We start from the raw sequence: 18,866 nt of genomic DNA, 5'->3' as shown, positions 1-18,866 counted from the left end.
TATTTATTAGTGATGTGTCTTAATTTAAGTCAGTTTCATCGTTTTCTTAAGAAAAGAAACAGTTTTTGCTTCTTCTGTAAAATTTCACAATATGCAGATGTATATAGATGGACCTGTTTTGCGATGGCAGGCTTTTTTCCTATCATGTTAAGCCCTTTCCGCGGAAAGGGTCGTTTCCGATATCTAGTCAAACTCATTTGTAAACCAGTTTAAAAGAGAATTTGTCGTAAGGAACACACCGTTAAATCGTTTAATGCTCTATTTTGTGAGTGATTTCAAATTTATGTACCTTTCTGCTATATACTGTTTCTTATCCAATTTAGTTTTCATGTATTCTTTTTTTATATTTACTGTACAGTTTTCAAAAATGAGCATGCTACTCTGAGGACTTAGATTCGGACAGGAGTAAAACCGGATAGTAGCAGACTAAAATAATTGCATTGAATTTGAACACTATTGTCATAGCTCTTACAAAGCCAGGTACAAATTAAATGATAACTGGGCACAGTATTTAACACTGGAAGTCTTGACAGAAAGAACCATATTAAGCAGAACCAAATTCTTTTAATATACCGTATAACCCCGTATTAACGCCCCCCCTCTAATTAACGCCCCCCCCCACGTTTTTTGGGGAAAATAAAAAAATCTTACCTTCAAGAATTGGTCCTAGATCCAACACAATAATATCCAGATAATAACAATTCCATAACAATACAAATGAATTTCAAAAAAACCCACACTTCATTAACACAAACTTTTAAACACGTCAACAGGCATGGCACAAATAAATCTACTGTGTGTAAGTACTGAATATGCTACGTGCAGGTAAATCCACATAAACATCTGGGCTATAAACGCTACAGTATTGATCGAATTTAACTCGGATCACGTCACTCAGCGCGCAACTTTACACAGATTCCCAGTACGATGACGTATCAGGTTAATATGTCAGTGCATGAATTGGGATGAATAGGGGGGGGCGTTTATACGAGTTACTGACATTGTTTGGATCAAATTTTTCGTAAAATGCATCGCCCCCGGGGGCGTTTAAACGGGGTTATACGGTAGGAAGTGTCTAGCCTCCGGTGGCCGGACGCCTAGCCTGCGTTCTAGTCGTCCGGTTACCGGACGGCTAGCAAATCCTCAGGGGATTTTCTAGTCATCTGGTAATGATTTCCTAATGAATAAGACCGAATAAGACACTGCGTCACTTACTAAAATCATCTGGAGGCTTTTATGGGATCGGAATTTTTAAATTTTAACTTTTTCACTGGATTTTTCAAAATTAAAACAGCTTTTGAAGTACTTTCAATTTTCATATTTAAGTATTCAAATATTTTTTAATGAATAACTGTTTAAATGTCATCTTATTTCAAAAGCGACAGCGTGATGTTCAAAACTTTAAGAAAAACAGTAGTTAAGCGTTCACAAGGTGTAAAAAAAAAGTTGTTTGTTTTCGGTGGCCCGACCTACCCTATTTTTTTACTGCCGACCCTAAACTTTTTTTAGCGGTAAAATCTGGCCGCATATTTTTGCAAATAAGTATATAATTATTTTTATAGCTCTTTGCACGAATGGACTACTCCACCGATCGGGCGAGTGGTTTTTACGTGGTAACTTTACCAAATTAGGAAATTAATCAGGCAAAATTACCTGGATTGACTGGAATTTACCCGCGAATCGTACAAATATCAAAACATCATGCTGGTAATTTTCCATTCCACAAGCATGTGCGCCCTATCCTAATATCTAATTTACATCGCGGTTACTTTTGACAAAAAAAAACCCGCTCGTAGTGCATTCATTTTTTAATATAATCGCTTCAAATTTTCAACACTGCTTGAGAACTAATACAGTTTGAGTTCTATAACAATTTTAATAAGATATCGACAGGAATGTGGGCAAAATTCTTTAAAAACGATCGAATTTTCATATAATGTTTTGTAAAATTTCAAACAGCGCGATCTTGATTATTTACTTCTTTCTTAAAGTAAATAAACGGTACTTACTATGGTAATAAAATTCAGACTTTTGACCAGAATTTACAAAAAACACAATTAAAAAATCTTAAATAATGAAAAAGCGGCAGCAATTTAAATACAAGGAGTAAAACGATTTTTGGCAAACAGATTTCTGTTAGCACGGCAGAATAGATTAAGTGACCTCGTGAACGTAAATAGAAATGTGGTTTTAAAATAAAGCAGTATTACGTTGTTGCGGATTTTAATAAGTTTTAAATGATTCTTTGTACATGTATTTTTTACTTTATTAGATATTCTTTTCAAACAATAATGTAAATTCCTTTAGAGCAAATAGGTCACAGAGATAGGCTATCCACTATTATCTTTCACGGTTTGACACATTTACATGTCAGTTTATTCCGGATATTGCACATTCGCTTTTAAAAAAAGATAAAGAAAAAACTTTTTATTGATTTCTTCTCAACAATTTAAGGAATCCAGAAAGTACGACCAGACAGCGATGTGTCACATGGCGCGAAAACATGACGTAATTCCATGACAATCTCGGGCAACTATACCGCTTTGATCTCCACTTCAGATGCCATAATAACCAACACACTTCTTGTAGCTCTTTGCGGGTGTGTTAAATGATGACGAAAACAAGGCTAATTAGTTAGTTTATCATCAGAATAATTACCGATACTTGTTAATTTTTTTTTTTCACTTTCAACACGGGTCGGTGGATGATGATTATTGTGTCCGTAGTTGGGGGCACTTCAAAATAATTATTTTTCGTGATAACACATTGCTACAGTCCTCCATTTTTAATTATTTTAGAAATAAGTCCCGTTTCTTTGAGTCATATGAAGTTATCACGTCTACAATATCACAATTTATGTGATAGAATTGGAGGTCCACTAAAGTCTGAGCAGGTCTACTAGATTTCAGCAGTTGTTGGACCTGCTGAAAAAAGTTAAGGTCGAGGCCTGTAGAGTCTTGAAAAGTCAGGTTTAAGATGGGATTTATAGTAGTAAGACATTGAACAACCATTTGAAGCTTTATTAATTCACAATTTGGGCATACCAGTCAAAAATCCATTGTCTGGCATTTCCAGTTAATCCAGAATTTTAGATTGTGGTAGGGGGTGATGGTATTAATCTCAATGCAGCTCAAAGATGCAAATAATATTCATGGCCAGTGGGTTTTAATTTGGTTTTAATTTGAAATATAATGTTAGTTGTTGAATAATATTCAACATTAAATGTATTATTTAAAGAGAGAATCCACAGCAAGATTTTATTCAAGTTTCATGTTTAATCAGATATAAACCATGTTCTCCACAAGTAATTGCCAACTTCTCCACATGAATTAGCGGCGGAGAATGAATGATATAGGTCACAACGATCCTATGACCACTTGATCCATAGATCGACTGCTCTACCTATTGAGCTAATCGGATGGGCTAATCTGGAAATGAAAAAACAACAACAACAAAACGCAAACATGTAAAGCAAATATTTATTTCATAATATTTAAATACACAATCAAATGGCATTTTATATTGCTAAAACATCATAACATCATCAAAGTCATTGTACATTCAGGTGTAAATCAAACATAACAATAGGATGCATGTTTATAAGGTTTATAATCTCCCTGTTTGAAACTACGATGGTGTTGGGTAAAAAAAAAAAAAAAAAAAAAAAATCCCTACCTACCCCTACCCTATTTTTTTTTGGCCATGTCACTGGAAACAAACAACTTTTTTTTTTAGGCCCAATTAATCCATTTTATTTTGAAATAATTATATTCAAAATTAATGAATGAATTGCTTTTTTTAAGCTTTCCATTCTTCAAAAAGTTTGTGTTTTAATAATTAAAGTTTAGGCCGTTAGAAAAAACATCACTTTTTACAAAATAGCATATGGGCGTTTGGCGATCAATGTTTTATCATTTCTAAAAATAGATTATCAACAGATTTGTAAACAAACACGATCTCTTGCATTTAATCGACTGAAAAATCAGATAAGTATTGATATTTTAAGTAAATAACATTTAAAACTATATAAAATCATTACTTTTTCATTAAGAAATCAATTACCGGACGACTAGAAAATCCCCTGAGGATTTGCTAGCCGTCCAGTAACCGGACAACTAGAACGCAGGCTAGGCATCCGGTTACCGGACGGCTAGACATTCATTTAATATATCAAGGAGTAGCTAAACAAGTTCAGTTCAGATATGTTTATGCTGCTTTCTCCTTGATTCGAGCCTCTTAAATCTTTTAGGGGTGTGCATATTTTTGTAAACCTGTTCAATTAAATAATTTTTGTATTTTGTTGCAAAAATATTTGCATTTAACAATGGACAATAAGAATTACAATGTTATCATCTTTTTTTTATATGTACTTTTTTGCACGAGACTGAAGGTGGTCAAACTCCACATCATTTTAAAACTTTCTCATCGATTCGAGCCCTTTGTTTGGAAAGTCAATAAGTGTTAATGTTTGCACAGTCTAATTCCATATAGCAAATTTCTATCAAGTTTGACTTCTTGTACACTTGTTACAACAGTTGAAATATGCTCAGGATGCTATAAATTTGAAATTTGGGCTCTTAATATTACCCACTGTGTAATTTCCTTTTGAAATAGGCAATTTTTGTTGCAAAATATTAAAACAGGTATTTACTCAATTTTTCAGTGGTTTTATGACCAATATTTTCCAAGGCATTTAAAAATGTACATGACACAAGTTTCTGATGGAAAAACATATTACATGAGCATGAATTTTACTAAAACACAAGGGCTCGAGTCGATGAGAAAGCTCGAATCAACGAGAAAAAGGCATATATGCTGTTATGGATCTCTGAGCTGAAACAAATTCCATACTTAAACCTAACCAGGAATTGTGCCAGAAGTCACGCTATAATTTCATCAAATGAAATGCAATGGACTCACTTTTTACTTTAAAATATTTCTAATCCATTTTTCTTTTGATCTGGCATAAAATAATCCATGCAACATAATTTGAACACAAGTTATACACACAAGTTTCAAATTGGTACCCTGTCTGCAATATTTTTCTGCCATTGCAGATGTCACCTGATCAGGGTGCTCTTCATTTGAAAACCAATAGGCGGTATAGAATCGTTATTTATTGACCTTTTCTGAGAACTTAAACCTTCTATTAATGGTATGATTTTTTATGAATTTTATTGAAAATCGTTATGTTTATGATTAAATTATAAATAGGTGAAATTTTGATCTTGATTTTCAAAAATAACCACATGCTCTGAACTGTTGCATGACATCATCAGTTTCTCACGAGACTGTGCGAGATGTTGCGGTTTGATACTGGTTAGTTAACCACATGGGGTTTCGCCATAACTTAATGGACGCGACCATAAGAAAATAAAAACAGCGTCAGTTAAGTAATAGTAGCCAGAACTAATCGAGGAGTAGTCTAACTAATTTGTATTCCAAATAATGGGATGTTTTTTGGACTGCATGATTACTTTTGACTGCTGCAGTCCCTTCATGTCCATACTTATTCTGCATATTTCTGTTTGGAAATCCCCAATAGAAATCCATTGGGAACAGTTTCTGGTACATGTACAAAGTATTTGTAATGATTACATCTCTGATAATGAATTTATGTTGACATTAAAGCATAAACTTGCTGACATGTTATGAATGTATATTTCATGTTTTGTTTCTGCATTTTAGTGTTATCTGCAGTCTGATGTGTACTGAAACCGGTGTCAGGGTAGTTATCTCCTCACACCTGTCACTTAATATTTTCAAAGATTTAAGTCTCTTATTTCAAATTATGAGTTATATTCAACTCATTTGGAGTTTCTACATGAATATTAATATCTAATTTATGAGAGCAAGTAAGTCTGGCCAGTATATTATGTAATAGTTATAGTATGCATGAGAGTGTGTTACCAGGATATATCAGAGCTAGGGGTACATCGAGGGTATTTTTCTCTGCACATATCGTCGAGGCCGGTAGGCCGAGACAAATATGTGCAGAGAAAAATACCGAGATGTACCCCTAGCTCTGATATATCCTGGTAACACACGAGCACTACATATTACAACTGTTTTATCGCATAGTTTATCATTAAAATTTATATATTATTTTCATTTAAATTTGTTTATTATTATTTTACTATTTTGATTCCCTTTCTGCGCCTCGCTGACTGAAACACTAAAACTTCTGTTTTAGAAAATGTGTTCCCCAGATAAAAGTACCTAACAAATTTCTGCATTGGTTTTAATCTTTGCATTTCATTGGCCAGACATATTGTAAAACTTGTTGTTTTGTTTGTAAAAAAAATCAAAGAAAAAGAAACATTTGAGAAATCTTAGAATTTCATATATTTCATGTATTTCTGAATTTGGCAATAACTATCAAGTTTTTGAAATATTCTAGTTTATTTATTCTTTTACTTTATAAATGTAGACTGTGTTTGTGACAATTCTTTCTCTGTGAACTGTAAATTGGAGCTAAAATCATCTTTTCTTTGAAAGGAAAAAATTATACTCCCTTGATAGGACCTCAATAGAGAAAAAGTGTTCCGATATATATCGGAACAGTTTTACTGTGCTGATATATATCGGAACACTTTTTTTCTTATGAAACTCCATAGAGATTTCCGTGTTGATATATATCGCAACAGTTTTGTAAGATATCAGCACAGTTTTGTAGTAATAATGTGTTACTATGTATAACATGCTGCAAAGATCAAAGGAAAATTGCCGCACTATGTGATAAGACTTTTTTATTTTTCCTAACAGTAAAATGCAGATACGGGTAAGGCTTAGTGGGATGACAACTAAAAAATATCAGATCATAAAATAAGTCATCACGCTAAGCCAAATAAGTAAGGCTAACTGATTGATGCAGTCCTATGAAATATCGAGTTATTTTCCTTATGGGCAATATATCCACTCGCGTCTAACACTGAAAGACCAAAATAGTGGAGGAAATTTCCGATGAAATTTTCATCACTGCCGATTTGGGTTTAAATATGCTAATTTTGTTGTGAATATGAGATAAAGTCAAATAAAACTTGTATCTATTACAATGTTGATGTATCAAAAGGGGATTCAGTTTCTCATTAATATTAATTTATGTAAAAATTATGAAATAATTTCCAAAAATACGAATTTTCTGGTGATTTAAACCTATGTATGTACAGTACACGATTTAACACGCTATATGCGCAAGCGATAAAACCAATAACTTTACATGACGGTGTATTGTATTTTGACAAATCAAAGAGGTTATATTCCTGCAGAATAATTTCGTGAGGGTGTAACAGTGAACAGAGCTTGAATTTAAGCTTGCATACTCGCAAAATGCTAGTCATTTTGAAAAATGCAAGTGACTTTTGCCCAAACTTACGACGGTTTTAATTTTCTTAACTTTCAGTTTCAATCTGCTCTGTCTGCTGTAAAGGTGGCATGAGCCAGTTCCGTATTTGGCCCCTAGTTTCTTTTTTCAACTTTTGGGGGCACTTCCAGTGCCCTTAGCCGGGGGAAAATTTTGATGTGAACAACCTGAAAGAGGAATTTTTGTGGCATGTTTTATTCCACATACAGTCTTGGATAATATGGTTATTTTAGCCAGTGGTGGAGAATATACAACCATTTGGCTAATCCAACATAAAATATTTGATGTATTAGGAGTATTTTTTTCCTCCAGAATAATCATTTTCGCCAAAATCGAACTAATTTGCATCTGCAAAAAGAATGACAAAAAGTGCAGTCCCTGATAGATTATCACAGAAATGACCTGACAATTCTAGTCCAAATATTTAAAATTCAAGAAATTGAATAATTGATATTAATGACAATGCGTCAGAAACGAGTTTTTAAAAAATGGAAGTCATAGTTTTTTTGACAAGTTTTCTCTGAAAAATTCATGTTCTCGATTTCTGTTGATTTGCCGAGATGTCACATCAAAAAAGATTATGCACCGCGCAGATGGGAAGTACTTTTGAGATAGAGGGCTCTGATTTAACAGAATGTCAATTTTCTTAGACCCTTTAGCCGTTCTTTGTCTATCTTTTTCAGATAAGACTTTGTGTTGTGCAACATTTTGAAGCCATCGGTGAGACGCTTTTCTATGAAAACAAAATTAATGCGGAAAGCGCCCACGTGATAGTACTCTGTATTGAATAAAACCCGTCGCCGCTCTGTATCAAATAAAAACGGGTGTCATATCGGTTATCAATTTCACTCGATGTAATCCCCGATGAGGGTTGTTTTTTTTAATGGGGGAGAAAAACATACTTTTCAGAGGGGGGAATAGGGCTGAATATTTTAGCCAAAAAAAACCTGGGCACGAGTATATTTTTTTAATAAAATAGGCAGATGTACTTTAAAGGCATTTTTATTCAACTGGTTATTTATGATGTTTATAGAACTAAGGATTCCTGCATTACATAAAACATGAAAATGCCACTTTAAGTTTAACAGGGAAAAAATTGAGGATAGTTTTTCTTTCCGCCATTATGTGACTAGCCCGGAAGTGCTGCTTGATTACCTATTTAGTACTATTGTACCACTATACACACATGTACTGTAGTGTGAATGGAAGACAGAGCCTTGTTTCTTCCCAAATGGTTGAACAAAATTGCGACTAAAGTTGATAAATTGCAAGTTTTTTTACTCACAAAAATTTTCAAGTGCAAAAAACTGTTAAATTCTAATCCTGTACATGCGGCGTATAACCGATTTTTATTGTTGAGATATGTTAAAAATGGCTCAGCTCTATGTTATAATATATATTTTATGTAAACAAGTAAGTGAAATTGGGAAGCACTATCTCATATCACATGTATGGCACCAGATATATCGGCGTGATGTCAACAAATGAGCATGTTTTAACAGAGTTAAATATTGGAAGTGACCATTCATCCTGTGAAATAACTTAGGAGTGCGTAGATGTCTAATGAGTTAGTTTTTGCACCAAATAACCTACGCTGTGTGTGTGAATTAAATCTAGCACCATTCTATTATAACAGTTTGATTCTAAAATGTTATTTTATATAAAATAGTACATCAAATATAGCAATCATTGTCCGCGCCTGTATGACGCCAAATAACATGTGAACGCGACATCACATTTCTGTGTTTTAATGGAATTATGCAGAGATTGTCTATATTAGAATTATATTTCAGATATTCAGTGGACACCTGAACTGTGATGTCTCAGAGAGCTATACCACAGAGTAAAGAGGCACTGCTCAAATCCTACACTCTGCGCCTTAAAGAGGATGTCAAGTCTATGCTAGATAATTATACAGAAGTTATTAAGCTTGCAAGAGTAAGTGATTGATAAAAGCAGTTTTAAACTTTAAAGCCATATTCTATAAGTCTGAGATTTTCCTACCACACATTGAAGGAAAACTATAACAAAGTGGAATAGTTCATATGTACACTGAAATACTTTAAAACATGCACACTTCTTGAGTTTTTTGTGAAAAGTTTAAGTTAAATGTTTGATAACAAGATAATTTTATACATATATCACAGAATTTCTATTTCATTTAATAATTCATATGTGAAAATGAAGTGGCTGATTTAGTGAGAAAGTCTTTTTATGCCCCTCCATTACCCTACCATTAGTTTTCATGGTTTCCGGGCAATCTTGACAGATTTAGATAATTTTTTGTTACACAGGTGTAACATCATAAAATACAGGTCAGGTTCGTCTTTGGCTACAAACCATCAGTTTTTAGCTCACCTGTCACAAAGTGACAAGGTGAGCTTTTGTGATCGCGCGGTGTCCGTCGTCCATGCGTCCGTCCGTAAACTTTTCCTTGTGACATCTCTAGAGGTCACATTTTTCATGGGATCTTAATGAAAATGGGTCAGAATGTTCATCTTGTTAAATTCTAAGTCAGGTTCGAATCTGGGTCACGTGCCATCAAAAACTAGGTCAATAGGTCTGAAAATAGAAAAACCTTGTGACCTCTCTAGAGGCCATAATTTTCAATGGATTTTCATAAAAATTGGTCAGACTGTTCATCTTGATGATATCTAGGTCAGGTTCGAAACTGGGTCACGTGCGGTCAAAAACTAGGTCAGGAGGTTTAAAAATAGAAAAACCTTGTGACCTCTCTAGAGGCCATATATTTCACAAGATCTTCATGAAAATTGGTCAGAATGTTCACCTTGATGATATCTAGGTCAAGTTCGAAACTTGGTCATGTGCCTTCAAAAACTAGGTCAGGAGGTCTAAAAATAGAAAAACCTTGTGACCTCTCTAGAGGCCATATATTTCACAAGATCTTCATGAATATTGATCAGAATGTTCAGCTGGATGATATCTAGGTCAAGTTCGAAACTGGGTCACATGCTGTCAAAAACTAGGTCAGTAGGTCTAAAAATAGAAAAACCTTGTGACCTCTCTAGAGGCCATATATTTCATGAAATCTTCATGAAAATTGGTCAGACTGTTCAGCTTGATGATATCTAAGTCAAGTTCGAAAGTGGGTCACGTGCCATCAAAAACTAGGTCAGTAGGTCAAATAATAGAAAAACCTTGTGACCTCTCTAGAGGCCATATTTTCCATGGGATCTGTATGAAAGTTGGTCTGAATGTTCATCTTGATGATATCTAGGTCAAGTTCGAAAGTGGGTCACGTGCCTTCAAAAACTAGGTCAGTAGGTCAAATAATAGAAAAACCTTGTGACCTCTCTAGAGGCCATATTTTCCATGGGATCTGTATTAAAGTTGGTCTGAATGTTCATCTTGATGATATCTAGGTCAAGTTCGAAAGTGGGTCACGTGCCTTCAAAAACTAGGTCAGTAGGTCAAATAATAGAAAAACCTTGTGACCTCTCTAAAGGCCATATTTTTCAATGGATCTTCTTGAAAGTTGGTCTGAATGTTCATCTTGATGATATCTAGGTCAAGTTCGAAACAGGGTCATGTGCGGTCAAAAACTAGGTCAGTAGGTCTTGAAATAGAAAAACCTTGTGACCTCTCTAGAGGCCATACTTGTGAATGGATCTCCATAAAAATTGGTCAGAATGTTCATCTTGATGATATCTAGGTCAAGTTCGAAAGTGGGTCACGTGCCATCAAAAAGTAAGTCAGTAGGTCAAATAATGAGAAAACGTTGTGACCTCTCTAGAGGCCATATTTTTCATGGGATCTGTATGAAAATTGGTCTGAATGTTTATCTTGATGATATCTAGGTCAAGTTTGAAACTGGGTCAACTGCGATCAAAAACTAGGTCAGTAGGTCTTGAAATAGAAAAACCTTGTGACCTCTCTAGAGGCCATACCCTTGAATGGATCTTCATGAAAATTGGTCAGAATGTTCACCTTGATGATATCTAGGTCAGTTTTGAAACTGGGTCACGTGCCTTAAAAAACTAGGTCAATAGGTCAAATAATAGAAAAACTTTGTGACCTCTCTAGAGACCATATTTTTCAATGGATCTTCATGAAAATTGGTCAGAATTTTTATCTTGATAATATCTAGGTTAAGTTCAAAACTGGGTCACATGAGCTCAAAAACTAGGTCACTATGTCAAATAATAGAAAAAAACAACGTCATACTCAAAACTGGATCATGTGGGAAGAGGTGAGCGATTCAGGACCATCATGGTCCTCTTGTTTGACATAGTTATGGCCTCCTTCTTACTTAAAATTTGCCATACTTCTGTGACAAGACTGTATTGTGGGGGTATTATTCGTCACTCCTCTGACAGTTCTATTTTTTTCTGGAGTACTGCAAGACCACATTGTGGACTTTATTATTCTGTCAAAACATATTCAGAGGGCATGTGTCATACAATGTTGACATCACTTTTGTTCGATCTTTGATGTCAGTTAAATGGGTATGAGGTTAATAATGAAGAAACGGAAGCTCTTCTCTGCCGGACCAGTAAAGCCTTCTTTTAACTGATGAAAACTTTAAATGTTGGCATTTTTCAGAATCAAAGTACATGAGGGATGATTTTACAACGCAATTTGAAATTTCAAAGTACTTTACTCAGAAGGATTGATTTTGTTGAATTGTATACAATTTCTTTATTTGAAATGATACTGTATCTATGTTTTTCTTGCAAAAAAATCAAATTATTGTAGATAGACTTTCTGTCATTTGAAATTTTACACAACTTACTGTAGTTGAAATGTTATAATATTTATGTAGAAACAAAATTTGATTCAAACTTTGGCTCAAAACAGGAGGTATTCAATGTTAATGTATGTTTTCAAAGCATCCCAGTGTTTTCAGTTGTGCAGTCCTGTAGTTTTAAAGATAAACTGAAGCCAATTTAAGATTAGCAACATTTCTTCAGATGCATTTCAGGCATGTTACTCAAAACAGGTCAGTAGGTCTTAAAATGGAAAAACCTTGTGACCTCTCTAGAGGCCACATATTTCATGAGGTCTTCATGAAATTTGGTCAGAGTGTTCACCTTGATGATATCTAGGTCAGGTTCGAAACTGGGTCACGTGCCTTCAAAAACTAGGTCAGTAGGTCTAAAAATAGAAAAACCTTGTGACCTCTCTAGAGGCCATATATTTCACAAGATCTTCATCAAAATTGGTCAGAACGTTCACCTTGATATCTAGGTCAAGTTCGAAACTGGGTCACGTGGCCTCAAAAACTAGGTCAGTAGGTCAAATAATAGAAAAACCTTGTGACCTCTCTAGAGGCCATATTTTTCATGGGATCTGTATGAAAGTTGGTCTGAATGTTCATCTTGATAATATCTAGGTCAAGTTCGAAACTGGGTCACGTGCCTTCATAAACTAGGTCAGTAGGTCTAAAAATAGAAAAATCTTGTGACCTCTCTAGAGGCCATATATTTCATGAGATCTTTATGAAATTTAGTCAGAATGTTCACCTTGATGATATCTAGGCCAAGTTCGAAACTGGGTCACGTGCCTTCAAAAACTAGGTCAGTAGGTCTAAAAATAGAAAAACCTTGTGACCTCTCTAGAGGCCATATATTTCACAAGATCTTCATCAAAATTGGTCAGAATGTTCATCTTGATGATATATAGGTCAAGTTCGAAACTGGGTCACGTGCCTTCAAAAACTAGGTCAGTAGGTCAAATAATAGAAAAACCTTGTGATCTCTCTAGAGGCCATATTTTTCATGGGATCTGTATGAAAGTTGGTCTGAATGTTCATCTTGATGATATCTAGGTCAGGTTCGAAACTGGGTCACGTGCCCTAAAAAACTAGGTCAGTAGGTCTTAAAAGAGAAAAACCTTGTGACCTCTCTAGAGGCCATACTTGTGAATGGATCTCCATAAAAATTGGTCAGAATGTTCATCTTGATGATATCTAGGTCAGATTCGAAAGTGGGTCACATGCCATCAAAAAGTAGGTCAGTAGGTCAAATAATGAAAAAATGTTTTGACCTCTCTAGAGGCCATATTTTTCATGGGATCTGTATGAAAGTTGGGCTGAATGTTTATCTTGATGATATATAGTTCAGGTTTGAAACTGGGTCAACTGCGATCAAAAACTAGGTCAGTAAGTCTTGAAATAGAAAAACCTTGTGACCTCTCTAGAGGCCATACCTTTGAATGGATCTTCATGAAAATTGGTCAGAATATTCACCTTGATGATATCTAGGTCAAGTTTGAAACTGGGTCACGTGCCCTAGAAAACTAGGTCAGTAGGTCAAATAATAAAAAAACCTTGTGACCTCTCGAGAGGCCATACTTTTCATGGGATCTGTATGAAAGTTGGTCTGAATGTTCATCTTGATGATATCTAGGTCAAATCTGAAACTGGGTCAACTGCGGTCAAAAACTAGGTCAGTAGGTCTAAAATTAGAAAAATCTTTTGACCTCTCTAGAGGCCATATTTTTCAATGGATCTTCATGAAAATTGATCTGAATGTTCACCTAGATGATATCTAGGTCAGTTTGGAAACTGGGTCATGTGCGGTCAAAACTAGGCCAGTAGGTATAAAAATAGAAAAACCTTGTGACTTCTCTAGAGGCCATATTTTTCATGAGATCTTCATGAAAATTAGTGAGAATGTTCACCTTGATGATATCTAGGTAAAGTTCAAAACAGGGTCACGTACCTTTGAAAAAGAATAATAATAGAAAAACGGTCAAATAATAGAAAAACCTTGTGACCTCACTGGAGACCATATTAATCAATGGATCCTCATGAAAATTGGTCAGAATTTTTATCTTGATAATATCTAGGTCAGCTTCAAAACTGGCTCACATGAGCTCAAAAACTAGGTCACTATGTCAAATAGTAGAAAAAAAGACGTCATACTCAAAACTGGGTCAAGTGGGAAGAGGTGAGCGATTCAGGACCATCATGGTCCTCTTGTTACCAAACTGGCACACAACTTGTATCATCATAAGATCTTGGTTCCTTTCTTGAACTGGCCAGATTCCATTATGGGTTCCAGAGTTATGGCCCCTGAAAAGGCCAGAATTAGCTATTTTGACCTAGTCTGCACAATAACAGCTTCATTTATGATTTGATTTTAACCAAACTTGCGCACAACTGGTATCACTATAAGATCTTGGTTCCTTTCTTGAACTGGCTAGATTCCATTATGGGTTCCAGAGTTATGGACCCTGAAAGGGCCAGAATTAGCTATTTTGACCTTGTCTGCACAATAGCAGCTTCATTTATGATTTGAATTTAATCAAACTTGCACAAAACTTGTGTTGCCATAAGATCTTGGTTCCTTTGTTGAACCGGCCAGATCCCATAATGGGTTCCAGAGTTATGGCCCCTAAAAGGGCCAAAATTAGCTATTTTGACCTTGTCTGCACAATAGCAACTTCATTTATGATTTGATTTTAACCAAACTTGCACACAACTTGAATCACCACAAGATCTTGGTTCCTTTCTTGAATTGGCCAGATTCCTTCATGGGTTCCAGAGTTATGGCCCCTTAAAGGTTCAAAATTGGCTATTTTGGCTTTTGCAGCCATATAGAGACTTCATTTATGGTTTTATTTGATACAAACTTTCAAAATATCTTCAACAACAATAAATCTTGGATTCCATGACAAATCAGATCCAATCGTAGGTTCCAGAGTTATTTTATATCTGATTACCTCCCCTGATTATGGTCAAAATGGATTTATATCAGTAAGTACTTATAGGACTTATTTGAAATTTCATTATTGTCAATAGTTGGACTGAGCCAATCAGGGTAGATAACTGTGGACTGATTTTATGTCAAATTGCCTCCCTTTATTTCAAATTAAAATGGGTATATCTCCGTAACTAGTGAAGATACTGATCTTATATTCCATTTATGTCAACAGATTTATTTGGCAGATCCTTCTTTTGTTCACTAACAATAATTTTCTTTTTAATTACTTCCCTTTTACGTTACTATAAATAGCTTATTTTTAGTAACTTTTTTATTATTGGCCGTAGGGAAAAACCGAGACCACTTTTCTGTGGTACAACATGGATGGTACCTCCAATTTTTAGGTGTATTTTGACATATCTGTACCTTGTAAGAATTTTTTTTTTCTTTTTGGTTATATTTCTTTCCTTTGTTGTTCCTGTCCTTTGGACTTAGATATTTTTTCTGAGGACCTTCGTGTCCTCAAGTACAATGATAGCAGGTGAGCGATATAGGGCCATCATGGCCCTCTTGTTTTGGTTTCTAATACGTTATTCCCCATATTGGGACAAGCAAATGCATTGGGGAGCATTATTCGGTTTTGCCGATTCCTTGTTAATTATTAATGCTTCATACTAATGTTGAAGCATGCAGACCATGTCAAACTATTTGAGTTTGGGAAATCTGAACTGGAATATTGAGATCAATTTGTTGTTCGCAGTAAGGTTCAGTATTGCTAGAATAAAGAAATGGCCAAAGTATATATTTACATACAGTTTGTGTTTTGTTTAGGTAGAAGAGGAAAGTCAGCTATCTCGGGCGACACAGGCAGAACAGGACCAGTATGAAATGCAAGTTCGTGCTGCAAATATTGTAAGTGTCTCATCTTTTTATTCATACCAGGTAATTGAAATTACAAGGGTTTTTTTTTGTAAGTTTGAACCTAATTAGAGTTACACAGTGTCCCTTCATGAATACATATATTAGCTCCTCAGAGCATAAGATGTTAAGGTGAGCTATGGTAATCTTTCACCACATCGAAATGTCCATATATGTTGTATGTTTGTTAACCATTTTCTTTAAACTACATGAAACTGTTGGGAGAAAGGTGAAGAAATTTCCCTTGCTGGCCCCTGTTGTCAGCTTCCAAACTTGTTAAAGGGGGCCTCCGTGGCAGAGTGGTTAAGGTTGCTGACTTAGAATCACTTACCCCTCATAAATATGAGTTCGAGCCTCACACAGGGCATTGAATTCTTCATCTGAGGACGCCATCCTGCTGGTAAACGGAAGGTTGGTGGTTCTACCCAGGTGCCTGCTCGTGAAGAAATAATGCACGGAGGGGCACCTGGGGTCTTCCTCCACCATCAAAGGTGGAAAGTTGCCATATGACCTATACTTGTCTAAGTGCGATGTTAAACCCAACAAAAAACAGTTGTTAATAGTGGCAACCAGAGTCTTCCTAAACTGCTTGTTTGATCTTGAAATAGTGACCCAAGACTCAGAAGACTGTTATGATTATTCTGAAAAATGACCATCAGAGGGTGTTGGTCACTTTTCGTAAATGCATAAGTAGAAACTGTAAAAATCCGTAGGCCCAAGTTTGAAAATAAATTAAGCAAATTATTCTTTAGTGACTCTGCTCTAGAATTGTTCAAACTATTCATTTAACTTGACTGTCTGGGGATGTGGTCACTTTTCCTAATATATATACATGTGTATTGGAAAATTTAAAAATCTGGACATAAACTCCTGGCTTGATTTTGAAATAATTTCACACAAAAAAATGTTCATTCCACGACCTACCAATATTGTTCAAGTATTTCTGATTTGTAGCATTGTCTTATGGTCCATTGTTCAAATTGTACCCCTTGGTTGAAAAGAGGCCCTGCCCTGGGGGTCCCAAGTTTTATATAGACTTACATAGGAAAAAGCTTTAAAAATTTTCTTGTCTCAAACCATACGACCTAGGCTTTTGATATTTGGTATGGTGCATTGTGCCCCTTGGGTTAAAAGAGGCCCCGCCCTGGGGTCACTCAGTTGTTATGTGAGTTATATAGGAAAAATACTTAAAAAATCATCTGATCCTATTTCCAAGACTGTTTAATTATAATTACCTGATGACCCCAAAAGACTGTTTAATTATAATTACCTGATGACCCCAAGTAATATGATGTCACTTGACTGTGACCTTGACCTACTGACCTACTTTCTTGTTTTTGTACCCCCCGACAACGAAGTTGTAAGGGGGGGTATACTGGTTTCAGGTTGTCTGTCTGTCTGTCTGTCTGTCTGTCTGTCTGTCCGTCCGTCTGTCCGTAGACGCAATCTTGTGCGCACCATCTCTCCTTATCCCCTTGACAGAATTTAATGAAACTTCACAAAAGTGATCAGTACCAACAGTAGTTGTGCATGGGGCATGTTAGGTTCTTTTAGAAAAAAAATTTGCAGAGTTATGGGACTTTGTTTTTTTGTTACTATACTATATACATAGACACAATCTTGTGCGCACCATCTCTCCTCATCCCCTTGACACAATTTAATGAAACTTCACACAAGTGATCAGTACCAACATTAGTTGTGCATGGGGTATGTTAGATTCTTTTAGAAAAAAAATTTGCAGAATTATGGGACTTTGTTTTTTTTGTTACTATACTATATACATAGACACGATCTTGTGCGCACCATATCTCCTCATCCCCTTGACACAATTTAATGAAACTTCACACAAGTGATCAGTACCAACCCTAGTTGTGCATGGTGCATGTTACATTCTTTTAGATAAATATTCTGCATAGTTATGGGACTTTGTTATTTGTTACTATACTGTATACATACATTCTATATACATACAGTCCACATAATTATGCAATCTTGTGTGCGTCAAATTGCAATGTACTTTGTCAGTGCATGCGGGGGGTACATTCATCACCTTTCGTGATAGCTCTAGTTTAAGATACAGCCTTGAAATTTTGATGACATACACAGTTTTGCACACAAATCGTAAAACTGAATTTTATTGACCATGAATGTGACCTACTGACTTTCTTAATATTTTATCATCAGTTTGACATTTGAAACATGTAGCTCATATTACTCAGGTGAGCGATCCAGGGTCATCATGACCCTCTTGTTTCTGATTTGTCAAAAACCATAACTGCCTTTGCTAAAATATAACAAATCTTCAGACCTGACATCTTATACTAACAGCTGGTCTGATTTTGAAATGATTTAAAGAAAAAAATTCCTTGGTAACCCACTACTAAGAGTTATCAAATTATACTAAATTGTCAAAAACATGGGTGCTGGAGGACATAGCCACTTTTCTCTGTATGTATATATAGTGGATACATTAAAAATCAGACCTTTACACACAAATGTGCTTAAATAAATTAGTAGGAACTAAATGAAACTGAAATAATGTTTTTTCTTTATTTTGCAGGTGAGGGCTGGTGAATCTTTGATGAAACTTGTTTCTGATCTCAAAATCTTTCTAATATTGAATGACTTCCCATCAGTGAATGAATCGATCACAAATAAGACAACTTTATACAAACACATGCAGAATGAACTAGATGCCAAGTTACTCAGCTTGCGGGATGAACTTGCCACTGACCTTTATGAACTAGAGGACGAATACTACTCATCAAACTATAAATAGATCTGAAATACACAGTTGAAAAAAAAAAATTAGAGAAAATTTGTGTCAGCGACAATTAGGCAAAAGATTTTCATTCTTTTCTAATATTTGTAGTGATTTATCATTTAATTAACAGATAAGGTTTTTGGTGTATTGTGTT

The 18,866-nt window shown here is 35.2% G+C and overlaps 1 protein-coding gene and 1 long non-coding RNA gene across 2 annotated transcripts in view; both read left to right on the top strand.

The window, feature by feature from the left end:
* The window catches only part of LOC128548893 (uncharacterized), a 191,344-nt gene that overhangs the window by 45,664 nt on the left and 126,814 nt on the right, over window positions 1–18,866 (top strand). The gene's annotated exons all lie outside the window — the stretch shown is intronic.
* On the top strand, window positions 165–18,745 carry LOC123537498 (mediator of RNA polymerase II transcription subunit 22-like). Its single transcript, XM_045321271.2, has 4 exons — window positions 165–265; window positions 9,157–9,301; window positions 15,862–15,942; window positions 18,509–18,745. Exons 2-4 carry the CDS (start codon window positions 9,182–9,184, stop codon window positions 18,725–18,727), a joined length of 420 nt encoding a protein of 139 aa, XP_045177206.1. The 5' UTR covers window positions 165–265; window positions 9,157–9,181; the 3' UTR covers window positions 18,728–18,745.

Source organism: Mercenaria mercenaria, chromosome 15 (genome assembly GCF_021730395.1).
Source record: "Mercenaria mercenaria strain notata chromosome 15, MADL_Memer_1, whole genome shotgun sequence".
Lineage (NCBI taxonomy): Eukaryota > Metazoa > Mollusca > Bivalvia > Venerida > Veneridae > Mercenaria > Mercenaria mercenaria.
The sequence above is the reverse complement of the archived record's forward strand: the minus strand, read 5'-3'. Positions and strand labels throughout refer to the sequence as shown.

Bases quoted from the DNA above. Each gene is read 5' to 3' on its own strand.
- LOC123537498 (XM_045321271.2), top strand. From the start codon at position 9,182: ATGTCTCAGAGAGCTATACCACAGAGTAAAGAGGCACTGCTCAAATCC. The intron at 9,302-15,861 runs GTAAGTGATTGA...TGTTTTGTTTAG, and splicing joins AAGTTATTAAGCTTGCAAGA to GTAGAAGAGGAAAGTCAGCT. The intron at 15,943-18,508 runs GTAAGTGTCTCA...TTTATTTTGCAG, and splicing joins AAGTTCGTGCTGCAAATATT to GTGAGGGCTGGTGAATCTTT.